General features: G+C 38.7%; 1 protein-coding gene across 1 annotated transcript in view; it reads left to right on the top strand.

The window, feature by feature from the left end:
- WDR70 (WD repeat domain 70) overlaps window positions 1-14303 on the top strand; it is a 157977-nt gene that overhangs the window by 14683 nt on the left and 128991 nt on the right. Inside the window, exon 6 of the mRNA XM_084880581.1 lies at window positions 12462-12521. Coding sequence (XP_084736707.1) covers window positions 12462-12521 — 60 coding nt within the window. The remainder of the gene's footprint in view (window positions 1-12461; window positions 12522-14303) is intronic.

Consider the following 14303-nt stretch of genomic DNA (forward strand, 5'->3'; position numbering starts at 1 on the left):
GATTCAAGGCGATGGGAAAATTCAAGTTGTCTAGAATAGAAAGTTGATAAATAAAAAGACCAGACCTTTGACATGGAACTGATGTATGATTAAACCTAAAATGCAGCTATGCAGAGAAGTAAAAACATTTCTTAGTATGGGGTTCAGAAACCCATTTATAAGCTTTAGCTTTTCCTGGCACTAATGAATGTCTGTCAGGAGATTAACAGCTTGCTTGGTTGTTTTTATAAGATTATTTGCATTGATTCTTTATGGAAATAAATCAGTCTTTTTTATGATGTCTTTTATTATAAACACTAGAGGCCCGGTGCATGAAAATTTATGCCGTCGGGGAGTTCCTTAGCCTGGCCTGTGCCCTCTTGCAGTCTGGGACCCTTCGGGGGATGTCTGGCTGACGGCTTAGGCCCGCTCCCCAGGGGATCGGGCCTTAACTGGCAGTCTGGCAGCCTGGGAGCCTTCGGGGGATGTCCACCTGCCGGCTTATTCGGACATTCTTAGCATTGCTGCGGAGGTGGGAGAGGTTCCTACCACCGCCGCTACACTGGCCAGCCATGAGCCGTCTTCTAGCTGAGCAGTCTCCCCCTGTGGCAGTGCGCTGATAAATTAATATGCAAGTCAAAGCAAGGCTGTTGGTGATGTGTGCCGACAATAGCCTCAGTTTTTTTTTAATTTTTAAAATTTTAAAATTTTTATTATTTTTTTTTTTAGCCTCAGTTTTAAAGTGTGCACTAATGGGTAATGCAGAGCTTATTAGTATTATTTGTGGGTTAACTCTGAAGCTTCAGAAGGGAGAGAAAACAGGACTGGGAGATTCCTTATTTATTTTCCAGTTCTCATTCAGACATGCCACAGCCAGCGTTTCCCGAGCTGGCGGACATGGTGGGTGAAGCCTATAGCTTGGGAGTTTGAATGCTGTGAGTGTGGCGTTGTAGTGGTCTTCCTAGATGTGGATAAATTAGGTTGGCCTTGAATGGAGGCCTTCAGTTTTCAGATTTTGTGGTTTGATAGTAGATGAGGTGCACCATTAGGTGGTTTTTTAGGTTCTGAGTGAGAACACAAGTTTTCCGCTGTGTTGTATTTACTCTTTGGGATATTGGCAACTGGCTACCTCCAACAATAATAGAGTGAGGATCATAGGCAAAGGAAATCTGCTGTTTATTGTCTTCAGTGTAAATGTTGTGGGATCTAGGCAAATTAGCATGATTAATTTTGGTAATTTACAGTATTTGGCCTATGTCTCAACATTGAGGTTAAGTCTTTCTGGGTTTTGACAGAATCTTGTTTTTATGGTTGGTTGGACTTAGGGTGTAATAATTTTTTGCTTGTTTAAAAATTTAAAAAAAAAAATGATTTCAGAAAGGAAGGGAGAGAGAGAGAGAGAGATGAAACATCAATGATGAGAGAGAATCATTGATTGGTTGTCTCCTGCATGCAACCCGGCATGTGCCCTTGACCCGAATTGAACCTAGCACCTTTTAGTCCGCAGGCCAATGCTCTATCTACTGAGCCAAACTGGTTAGGGCAATTTTTTGCTTCTTGATTCAGAAACTGAATTTAGTTACTTAAGGAAATCTGTTTGAGGTAATTCTAAACAAAATTATAAAAGATTGTTTTATATCAGGATGCTAGTTATATTTTTACAATCTGGGATATGTAAGAATTGTCCCCGGCTTAATCATTTCATGGGTACCTTAAATTTCCTACTTTTTTCTCTCTCATACTTGGATTATTAAAAAAAAAAAAAAAAAAAATATATATATATATATATATATATATATATATATATATATATATATTTCTTTTTTTTTTTTTTATTGATTTTATACAGAGAGGAAGGGAGAGAGATAGAGAGTTAGAAACATCGATGAGAGAGAGTCATCGATCAGCTGCCTCTTGCACACCCCCTACTGGGGATATGCCCGCAACCAAGGTACATGCCCTTGACCGGAATCGAACCCGGGACCCTTCAGTCCCCAAGCCGACGCTCTATCCATTGAGCCAAACCGGTCCCGGCTATATATATTTCTTTATTGATTTCAGAAAGTAAGGGAGAAGGAGAGAGAGATAGAAACATCAATGATGAGAGAGAATCATTGATTGGTTGCCTCCTGCACACTCCCCATTGGGGATTGAGCCTGCAACCCAGGCATGTACCCTTGGCTGGAATCTAATTTGGGACCCTTCAGTCCGCAGGCTGACTCTGTCCACTGAGCCAAGCCGGTTAGGGCGGCTTCTTTCTTTTTTTTTTTTTTTAAATATGATTTTATTGATTTCAGAGAGAGGAAAGAAGACGGAGAGAGAAAGAGAGAAAAACATCACTGATGAGAGAGAATTATTGATTAGCTGCCTCCCACACTCCCCCTATTGGGAATGTAGCCCCAAACCCAGGCATATGTCCTGACCAGGAATCAAACCTTGACCTCCTGGTTCATAGGTCAACACTCAATCACTGAGTCAGGCTGGCTGGGCTCATACTTGGATTTTTCACCATCAGATTTCTGCCTTTTATTTCCTGCCGTGCTTTCAGCTTTTTCCTTTCTACTTGTCCTTGGCTCTAAGCTCACCAGCATGCTAAAATCTTCCTTTAACTTAGTTTTCCTTTCACGCTATACAATTTCCTTTCTCTTTCTCACTAAATGTCTCAAAAGCAGCATCTATAGGATGTCCCCAAAATGTATACACACTTTGAATAGTTATAAAGGCAGTGCTTATTAAAATACATTTCATTTTCAGAATGTCAAGTGTGTATACATTTTTGGGGGATACCCTCTATACTTGCCACCTCTGCTTTATCACCACAATCTTCTTCTTAAATCTTTGTTGTATTGTCTGTCCTTACCACACTTCACCGGAACTCTTCTCACAGAGATTCCCAGTGACAAACTCCAGATCCCCAAACCCAAAGACCCCTCCCGATTCTCATTCTGCTCCTCTGCAGTCTTGGACAATGGTGACTTCTCCTTCCTCGAAACTCTTCCTTTGGCATTTCTTTATAATATTGGTCTGCTGCCTGTCTCTTTGTCTATTCAGCTGATATTTATTGAACACTTCTTATGAGTTGGGTACTTCCCAGGTGTTGGGGACAGAGCAGTGAGTGCAGCAGGCAACTCCCTGCTCTGACAGTGCTTACCTTTCTGCTGTTCTCTTTTCCTTCTTCCTGGGCCTCATGCTTCTCCAACATGAGCGTCCCCAGAGGACGTGTTCTTGCTTACCTTACCATTTCATGTTTGTCCCCAGGCGAGTTTCTTTCAGCTTCTGGTCCTCGTGACTCCTGTTCACTCAGAGCAGCTGAAGGATTGCCCCATCTCATGTGAATTTCAGGTCCAGCTTTCTAACCCCTCCTGAAGCAGGTCCACATACTATTCTAAATTCAACATCTAAGGTCAAACTTTCATTTTCTACCACTTAGCTTGTCCCTTTGCCTCTGGGATCTTTCATTCCAACCTCCTTTTCCTCACTGCTTCACGATTAAACTATTTGTAACTAGTGCTAAATAATAGCACTCATTCTCTGAGTGAAAAGAAATCACCAGAGCAGCCAGGACTCCCTCTGGGGATTCCGGAGTATAATTTGATTATTCTCTTGCTCAGAAACTTGCAAAGCACTGAGACATTCTACCGAGTAGGAAAGCAGCCAAGTTCACATACTTGAGTGGCTAAATATTTCAGCAAGTATTATTGAAATTAATGGAAAAATATTTTTTAAGATACTTTTTTTTTTTTTTAAACCCAGTGGTTCTTAGTTTGATTGTAAGAACCAGCTTTGGTAAGGAAGAAATAAGCCTGCTGAGGCTGTGTAATCTGGAAAAGGACTCAGTAGCTCTGGGCTGGACCCTGCCTCAGCACTGCAGTCTGTGCTGTAGCAGAGGCTCTGCAGGTAAGCCATTCCCAAGTAAATCTGTGGTCGCACCTCTTCCCAAGAAAATGACTTAAAAAGGGTTACCAGAGGATTTCCAGTCGGACAACTAATAGAGAAGGTGCATCTTAAATTGTCTCATTGTATGGGAATGAGCTCTTTAGTGAAGCAAATTGTACTGGAAACAAAATAAGCCGTGTTTCCTCAATTGAGCTGATGATATCATTTTTAAAAGGTGTTTTACCTGCTCGCTGCTCTCTTTTAGTGTTTTCCACAACTTACATATAATTTGTCCCCATTTAGCACTGCCTCTATCAGGTATTCAGAACATATTTTTCAATGATATGCCTAACATTTCATCAGTGTAGGCTAATTACTAAATAGAAGGTCTGATTTGTAAATGTATCTGACCTCCCCAATTCCTATTTGCCCATTAATTTTCCCTGAGAAAGGAGTCTGCTAGTTTTGAGTACATACTGATAAAAAATTTAATGTTTCCTTCTCATTCCTCCAGGTTCTGCTTGTTAAAATTCTGTTCAGCCTTTAGGGGCCTTTTCAAATGTGATTTCCTCCAGGCAGCCTCTCCAGTTGCCAGCTGCATGTTACTTCTCAGGCCTGTCTCTGCCTTCCATAGCAAACTTAAACCATGGTCCTTGTTCAGTCATTACTTGTGTGCTTGTCTTAACTCCTCTGTCTCCCCTTTGCAGTCATATGTGATGACCTCAAATACAGGGACTTGGCCCCACCCGGTTTGGCTCAGTGGATAGAGTGTCGGCTTGCGGACTAAAGGGTCCTGGGTTCTATTCCAGTAGGGGGCATATACCCTGGTTGCGGGCTCCATCCCCAGTAGGGGGTGTGCAGGAGGCAGCTGACCAATGATTCTCTCTCATCATTGATGCTTCTATCTCTTTCTCCCTCTCCTCCCTTCCCCTCTGTCTAAAAAAAAAAAAAAAAAGAAGAAAGTCTAGGGACTTGTATATAAATGATAAAGTAACTTTGAAAAACTCTTACAACCTCTAGTGCAGTGTCTTTTATATAGTACATACAGAGTAAATATTTGTCAAGTGGAATGGAGCATATTTGGTTTTTATAATTGAAAAGTTTATTTTATGGCTTTTGAGAGTGTTTTCTCTTTGTGACATATTAATCTCCGGTTTTAAAATGGAAAATGGAAGTAGGATGGAAGTGTGAACAGAGGAAATGTGAGCATAGAAATGTAACCAGACACCAAGTTCTATAAGAACCATTATGTGTGCCTTACCGTAAGTTTACGCTTTCATTATATAGTAGTTTAATAATTACCAGAGCTGCCTCACAGTCTAATTACATTAATTAGTTAATTTAATTGTTTGAAGTATAACTGCTTATGAACCTACCTGCCAAATGAGACCAAAAATAGTTGTAGTTTTCTCTTCTTTAAACAGCCTCACAAAAATTTTTGGTTTTTATTGAGAAAAATGTGATGGTTTTTATTGAGATGTAATTTAAATGCAGTGTGTACAGAACTTTAAGGTTTCAGTTTGATGAGTTTTTGACAATTATATGCACAAGATATAGGACATTTTCATCACATAAAAATAGTTCTTTATGCTCCCTCCCAGTAGCATAACTTTTAAAAAAACAGAACATGATTATATTTCATACTCGTTTGATATAACCAAAAAATAAAACACTAGAGAAAAATAGTGACAAAAAACATGGTATTTAATTTGCAATGCATGAGAAATGGTTAACATCTTAGTTATAAACAAGCTCTTAAAAACCAGTAATGGAGACACTATAATGTAAAGAAACTGGAAAAAATAAAATGAAATAATATAAGTGATGATTAAGCATTAAGCATATACGATGATTTTGTTGAGCAGTGATGAAGAATAATTTCTCTGCAGTATCACAGTGAGCAAAATAGTAACACAACTTTTTAAACATGAGTTTTTTTAAAAACAATATATTTTGTTGATTTTTTACAGAGAGGAAGGGAGAGTGATAGAGAGTTAGTAACGTCGATGAGAGAGAAACATCGACCAGCTGCCTCCTGCACACTCCCCACCAGGATGTGCCCACAACCAAGGTACATGCCCTTGACTGGAATCGAACCTGGGACCCTGCAGGCTGACGCTCTATCCACTGAGCCAAACTAGTTTCAGCTAAACATGAGTTTTTGATAGCACTAGAATTGGGAGGAAAATATCAGTTTTCTAAGAGAACATAATTAGTAGGTACATTAAGAATTGTACTGCTTGAGTATGATTATTATGTTTTATTTTGTTTATTTATTGGTGAGAGATACAGAGAGAGACACAGAGAAAAAAATCCATTTGTAGTTTTAATTATTTATGCATTCATTGGTTGATTCTTATATGTGCTCTGACTTGGGATGGAACCTCCAACCATGATGTATTGGGATGATGCTCTAACCAGGGGTCTTCAAACTACAGCCCGCGGGCCACATGCAGCCCCCAGGGGAGTCTGATCCTGCCTGCCAGGTTTTTTGGGCAGTGAGCGCAGCCAAGGTGTTACAGTAGGAATTAGTAGTTCATATAGTCCAGCCCTCCAGCTCTCTGAGGGACCGTGATCTGGCCACCACTTTAAAAAGTTTGAGGACCCCTGCACCAAATGAGCTATGCAGCTAGGGCCTTATTTTTGTGTGTTTTTATATGCTTTTGACTTCAGTAGTTGGTTAGTAGTTGGACTAGTGTTACTGCTGAGGTCCTTGGATTAGAAATGTTAATGTTGTATATGGTGATTTCTTTTGATGACAGACTTGCTTTTCACTCATTCTAACTTTATTCCAATTTATTTACATACAATAATATTAATAAAATTGTTCTTTAAAATATAATACAAATGAAAATCATATGCAAATCATCATTGAACTTTGTCAAACTGCACTATTAAATAACTTGAAGTATTTAATATTTGAAGGTTTATTATTTTTTCTCTGAATTTAATGAGTGAATAAAAATTTAAGTGGGTAGGGTCAGAGAAAAGAGGTGAAAAATCATTGTTAAGTCATATTTATTCTGCTTAAGTCTGTCTTTTTTTTTCCAAGTTAGAGAAATTTATAACTTATAATTAAATGGAGACTTTGGGATTATTGAGGATTTTCCCTGCTATCCTGTTTCACAGAACTACAGAAAATTGAAAGTTGAATTTTTATGGCTGTAACTAAAGACTAAATGTAACAGCGACTTTTTAGTTGTGAGCACCTGTTTTCCACGAACTTTCTCTGACTCCCTGGCTGGCACGTTCTGCGGCGGGGAGTCCAAGTTCGGGCCACCACTGCACTTCTGTGACTTCTGGCCCAGGCTCCTCCCTTTGGCCTTGGTCATTGCCAACCACCTGGATCAGTCAGTCTCTTTCCCTCAGGCATGGGAAGGTTTTAGAGTTAAAAGTGGGGAAAAAAACCCCTCTCTTCTTAGTTCCCAGGAGTTGATATGAGAATGAGAATATTCATGTCAACACTAAACATAGGGATAGACCCATGCTAAGTACTCTAAATTGCTGGGTTTTATCATTGTTTTCATCATCATTACCAGTATTTGATTAATGACCAATTTTAATTTAACTATATCTTGCTGGAAAGAAAAAAAATTAAAAACATTGTGATTTTAACTTCAGAGAAAATCAATGTTCTTTAAAACAAAGAAACTTAATTACATGTGCAAGATTCTGTCAGCAGAGGATGCTAGAAGTTCTATTCCAAAATCCAGTGTGTATTCCTTACCATTTTCAAATTGATTATTTGTGAAGGTATTCATTCTTTACGATGGGCACTAGGGGGCAGTAGAGGCATTTTAGCTTTGTCAGTAATCCACTTTTTTCAACTGTCTCCTGTATACAGTGGAAGAAAAAAAAAAAAAAAGAATCCTAGAACAAATTGGAATAAATGATGTTTAGGTTGCAATTAATGCTAGAATAATTACTGGGGGGAAAAGAAGAAAGCAGAAAATTTTTTTTATATTCTTTGATGGCTTGATAGTAACATAAAGATATTTCTAGGTGTTTGCTTCTTTTTCATTTTTGCTTTTGTTTTTCAGCTTTTTAGATCAGTAATAGATTACTGTATAGGATGAGGCTTAATGGCAGTAATATTAAGGATTGCCTCTTTATAATTTAAGATTTAAGTCTATGAGGTAGATAAGAAGTTTATTTCTCTGATCACCAGAGTAGTAATCCAGTCTTTCAAAAACACGTACCAGCTCTTGGTACTTCCCTTGTCATGTTTCTGTCATTAAAACCCTCCCGTTTCTTCCAGTCACGCTATTAAGAAATCAAAGTTTCTTGCCTTGACCTCTAAAGTCCTACATGACTTGGCTCTTCAAATTTCTCTGACTTCAATCCCTTCCACTCTGTGTCCTGCTCACTCTTCTCTGCCCAAAACGACCTTTCTGTTTTAACATCTCTGCTTGTTCTCTCTGAGAGCCTTTCTTTCTCTTTAAAAAAACCCCCCATATTTAAAAAAATAAGTTTCAGAGAGGAAAGAAGAGGAAGAGAGAGAAGTATCAATAATGAGAGAGAATCATCGATAGCTGTCTCCTGCATGCCCACCCTGGGAACCGACGGGGCAGTTTTTTGGTGCACAGGAAGAGGTTCTACCAACTGGGCCACTCCAGGGGGGCATTCTCCTAAGAGTTTATTCACTTTTGGAGAAGTGCCTCGCCCCTGGTAGGCATGTATGTGCTGTTACTGTTATTATTTATATCCAGTAGCTGGAAGGAAATAGAGGCTTTAAGAAGAAGGGGTTTTTCATTCTTGCCACTAGTCAGAGACAGAATCCCAATTCTTGCCTGTTTCTTAAAAAGTATGAGTTGCTTTTGAGTAGCTGCTGAATGAAGGGTGTGTGAATTGGAAGAATACCCCATGTTACTTGTCAGTTTTGGAAACTTGGATTATAGAGTAAGAGTTTTGCTAAGTAATATTCACATCCAAGAGTTTTCAGTGGAATATCGTTTTTTAGGTTATGGACAGTATCTTAAGGAGTTTCTACAGTGCAGCTCAGCGGTAGTACCACCCTGTAATCAGGCTGTGCACTTGTGTTGCAGTGAAGTGACAACCTCAGAAAGCCTGTGTTCCCTCACTGTCATGTGCATGCAGGTACTCCCCTGGGGACATGTGAGAAAGCAGATTTGGATCGAGAAGGTCTGGGAGAGGCTTGAGATTCAGAACTTCCTACAGGTTCCTGGGTGATGTCCCTGGCGCTGCTCCTTTGACTGCACTTTGAGTTGCAGGGCATTCGAGTAAATTGTTAGCTCCTAGGAGAACTCTGGAGATAGCAAGCTGAGAGGCTTGTATTAATCTTTACTCAACTATTAAAAGGCGCTCTGTTTCCCAAATGAAATATTCTAACCACTATTTTTTCTTTGTAGACAGGGGCTAAGGACTTCAGGCTTTGAAGGGATAAGTTGGGAAGATTGAGAATGTATAAAACTTTGCCACCAACACCATAGAGTTGGGGATTTTTTTTTAGGAATAGGACAAATGGTAACACTCGGCACCCAGTCTGAGAGGTGAAATTCTCCCTCTTCCTTTATAGTGGTAAAAGGTACAAAAGAAAGCATTCTCTTTAGGTGGGGATGAAGGAGGGGAGGGAGAACTGTCATTGCAGGGATCCTAAAGAGCCAGAATGTTCCTCCTTAATTCTGTTATTGCCAGCCACCCCCCTTTCCTGGCAAGCCCAACTCCTGTGTTCCTTCATTCCTACCTGGAATGGTTAATGCTTTGGGTAAGGATGGGCTATTATGTACATTAATAAGTAATGATTGAACAATAAATGCACAGCAAATTATAGGAATATTGCTAGGTGCTTTAGAGATTAGTATGTTATAAGAAAAGTTGATGTGCTTTTAATTATATATGAAACTTTGTTTTTTAATGATATTGTATTTATTTTCCTGCTTTATTGAGGTATAATTTACAAATAAAAATTGCATGTATTTAAGTTATAAAATGTGATGGTCTGATATATGTGCAGCTTGTAAAATATTCACTGCAATCAAGTTAATTAACATATTCATCACCTCACTAGTTACTTTTTTTTTTTTTTTTTGGTGTGATGAGACCATTCAAGTTCTATTATCTTAGCAAATTTTAAGTACATAATACAGTATTATTAACTACTAGAGGCCCAGTGCACAAAATTTGTGCACGGAGGTGGGGGGGTCCCTCAGCCCAGCCTGCACACTCTCCAATCTGGGACCCATCTCACAATCCAGGACTGTTGGCTCCCAACCGCTTGCCTGCCTGCCTGATTGCCCCTAACCACTTCTGCCTGCCAGCCTGATCATCCCCTAACCAGGGGTCTTCAAACTACGGCCCGCGGGCCACATGCGGCCCGCAGAGGAGTCTGATCTGGCCCGCCAGGTTTTTTGGGCAGTGAGTGCAGCCGAGGTGTTACAGTAGGAATTAGTAGTTCATATAGTCCGGCCCTCCAGCTCTCTGAGGGACCGTGATCTGGCCCCCACTTTAAAAAGTTTGAGGACCCCTGCGTCAGCCTGATTGATGCCTAACTGCTCCCCTGCCAGCCTGATTACCAGTCTTCTCCGCTCTGGCAGCTCCCTCCACCCCCACCCTCTAGTGCCCTCCCCCTCATAGCAGGTATCACGCTGCGCCCGGCCGCTGTGCTTCTGTGTATGCAAATTAACCCATCATCTTTGTTGGGTTAATTTGTATACTCCTAATTGGCTGGTGGGTGTCATGGAGGTATGATCAATTTGCATATTTCTCTTTTATTAGTGTAGATAAGAACAAACTATCCTTTTTTGAATTTCCCAGCCCTAACACAAGTATAAAAAGTTATTTAACTATGCACTCATAAATCGTATTACTGAGAAATGTTCTCCAAGATTTGTAGCTTACCATATGGCATTGAATAACTTGAAGGTAATTTAAAGGTGATATGGTAATACTATTAATTAAAGGATTGGAACCACTTGTTAGAATTAGATAGGGCCCAGCTGGCATGGCTCAGTGGTTGAGCATCGACCTATGAACTAGGAGGTTACAGTTCGATTCCTGGTCAGGGCACATGCCTGGGTTGTGGTTCGATACCCAGTGTGGGGTGTGCAGGAGGCAGCCAATCAATGAGTCTCTCTCATCATTGATATTTCTATCTCTCCTCCCTTTCTGAAATCAATAAAAATATATTTAAAAAATAATTATAGAGGAAATTGTCTTTTCTTTTTGCAATATTTAAGACGTGGGACTGCACTGGTAACCGTTTCCAAAATAGTTTCTAGGAGAAAGCACTCATTTCAAGCTCCAGGTTGGCTCTAACTCCTAGCCACTTGCGGCAGACCTGTGTGACTAGGTAGACTTTTACCATGGGTTATAGTACACACTATGTATGATGTACAGTGAAACATATATGCCATATATAAAAAATTAAATTGCTTTTTAGACTTACGACATCTGTACCCCAGAAATTTCTGATTTGCAAGTCTTTTAAAAACATTACAAGGATGTACGTCAGATGGAATTGCTCATGTTATTCCAGATATGTTTGCTATCATTGTTGTTATTGGGTGTAGACCAAAGAGCCTGGGAAATAATCCTGTGGTTGGCATTTAAAGCCAAACCAAAACAAAAACTGGTATCTTTCTCCCTCTTCCATTATGCCTGTAGCTCTTGTTATGAATTCTGGTAATAAATTACTTAATTGAAGTTGTGTAGTTTATGATGTCCCGTGGCAGGAAAGTCTTGAAAATATTTTACTGTTATAGCAAATTTTGCACTAAGTCATATTTCAAAGAGTCATTAGTAAAAGTTCTGGAAAAAGAACAGTCACCATCAAGTGATATGTTACCATAAGATGGATTGCTACTATTTTAGATGATTTAGTTGTGCCAATTATATGGGCTTTTTATGAGTTATGCCCTACATGATTTCCAGTAAAACTTTGATTTTAAATGTAAACAACATTTATTTAAACATTTAATTCACTCCTAATGTAAATAACTAAGTTGTTCTGTGTTCTTGTAAGATTTTTCTTTAAATGTCTATATATAGGCACATTCTGCATTGAAATCAGTGGAATAATTTTCATCCCTCCTTTTGGTGACAGTGTTTCTGTTTCCCGAGTGAGGAGAAAGATATTACTTAAGAACTGAGGCACAGGCCATAATAGGTTCTTCTCTAAGTGAAATATTTGATCTGTTTTCAGCCCTCAAACAAGTATACTTGGACTATATATATATATATATATATATATATATATATATATACACACATACACGCACACACACACCCTGTGTAGATTTTGTTACTTATTATAAATTAAGTGCATACCTACTTTAAGGTATGCCAGAGTACCAATGAAAAGCAGACTTTAAATATTTTGGACGATGAGAGGGCCTTATAGTTTCATGCAGTCTAGAGTGTTTTTTAGGTTTGTTGTTTCAAGAGCTTTAAGATAAATTCATTATCAGCTCAAAATGACCAATTGTGACCTATCTAGACAAGCAGAAATAAGATATCCTTACACTTTTAATTTCCTGATTTTTTAAGCTTGTATTAAAATGTCAATGATGCGATTTTTAAAAATTATCTTTCCTGTGAATGTGGCATGTTGTAGTACTCATCAATGTCATGGAATTTTTCTTTTTTAGAATCCTGTTCAAAAGATCCCTGATTCTCATGAAATAACGCTAAAGCATGGCACTAAAACAGTAAGTTTAAAAATTTTGATTCTTTTCTCTCAATAACAGGGCTCTTATAGAAAAGTGAACTTAAAAGATAACATGTATATTAAGAATACAATCAACTGATAACACAAACACTATGGACATTAAGAAAAGGTTATTTTTCTGTTCAGCCAAAATAGCCATTGAGTTTCATTTAAGATAGGAACAATTATTATTGTTGTTATTGTTGGCTTTAAAACCTCTTCTTCTTTGATATAAGAACATTACAAGTGAAAGAAAGAAATGAAACTCAAGTACAGTTTTCTTTTTTATGGTGTGGCAAAATTTCTCATTACTCTTAGCTTTATTTTTATTTCAGTATAAGCCTGAGTTCATTTTTCAGATGAATGTTGAGATAAGAATTGGACATAAAATAATCACTGTATTGTTCTAAGTTTATATTACTGAGATGTATAGATTATTTTTTATATTATTATATTTATTTAAAGATTAAGATGAAATAATTTTATCTTATTACCAAACCCATTAAAAAGTGATAGTTGAAATTTGCTTAGGAATTAATGAAAGAATAAAATTATCTTGCTTTCTCTTTATTATTAAGCTCCCTTTTTCTAGTTGTCTGACATGTAAAGAAGTAAGAAAATACATCTAATAATGAGTGTGAAACATTAATAAATAAAAATAGGCCCAGAAATGACATAAATAATATAATTAATAGACAAGGATATTAAAAGTGACATTCTCACTAAATTTTTTTGCTTTTGAAAATACTGTTTTTATAAAAATATTTGTTAAAATGTTATTTTAAATGAAGCAAACAAATAGATATTTTAAAATGCCTTAAATTAAAATTAAGTTTTAATTTCTGCTATGATAAATATTGATAACTAGAGGCCTGATGCAGAAGATTCATCAAGAATGGGCCTTCCTTCCCCCGGCTGCCAGCACCGCCTTTGAGAGCAAAGGCAGAGAGGCGGCTCCTGGCTGTAGCAAAGGCAGCCCAGAGCTGCCCTCCCGCCTTCCCATGCTGCCCAGAGGCCTGGAGCAGCAGGGGTGGTGTGGAATGCCTGCGGATGCAAATTAGCCCATCATCTTGGTTGGGTTAATTTGCATACCCACTCCTGATTGGCTGGTGGGCTTCGTGAAGGTACAGTCAATTTGAGTCTTTCTCTTTTATTAGTGTAGACATGACTCACATAAACAATTGCATTTTGAGATCCTCCATGGATGTTAAGAATGTAAAAGTCTTAAAACCAGTGTCTGAGAATTACTGCCTTAAGAAATTATTTCTGGCCAAAACCGGTTTGGCTCAGTGAATAGAGTAGGGGTGTCGAACTCAATCAGAGAAGGGGCCAAAATCTAAAATCCAGCCTAAATCGCGGGCCGAATGGTTTACTGAACAGTCATAAACTGACAATGTCATAAACTGACAGCGGAGTGCAGTGATGACAGCGCGGTGCGGGCCACATTGCAAGGCCTGGCGGGCTGGATTTGGCCCGTGGGTCTTGTGTTTGACACATGTGGGATAGAGAGTCGGCCTGCAAACTGAAAGGTCCCAGGTTCGAGTCCAGTCAAGGGCATGTACCTTGGTTGCGGGCACATTCCCAGTGGGGTGTGTGCAGGAGGCAGCTGGTTGATGTTTTTATCTCTCTATCCCTCCCCCTTTCTCTCTATAAAAAATCAATAAAATATTTATTTAAAAAAAAAATTATTTCTGCCCTGGCTGGTTTAGCTCATTGGATAGAGCATCAACTGCAGCTCAAGGGTCCCAGGGTTCGATTCTATCAAGTGGCATGTACCTTGGTT

This window comes from Pipistrellus hanaki (genome assembly GCF_964339955.1).
Source record: "Pipistrellus hanaki genome assembly, chromosome: 4".
NCBI classification, from domain to species: domain Eukaryota; kingdom Metazoa; phylum Chordata; class Mammalia; order Chiroptera; family Vespertilionidae; genus Pipistrellus; species Pipistrellus hanaki.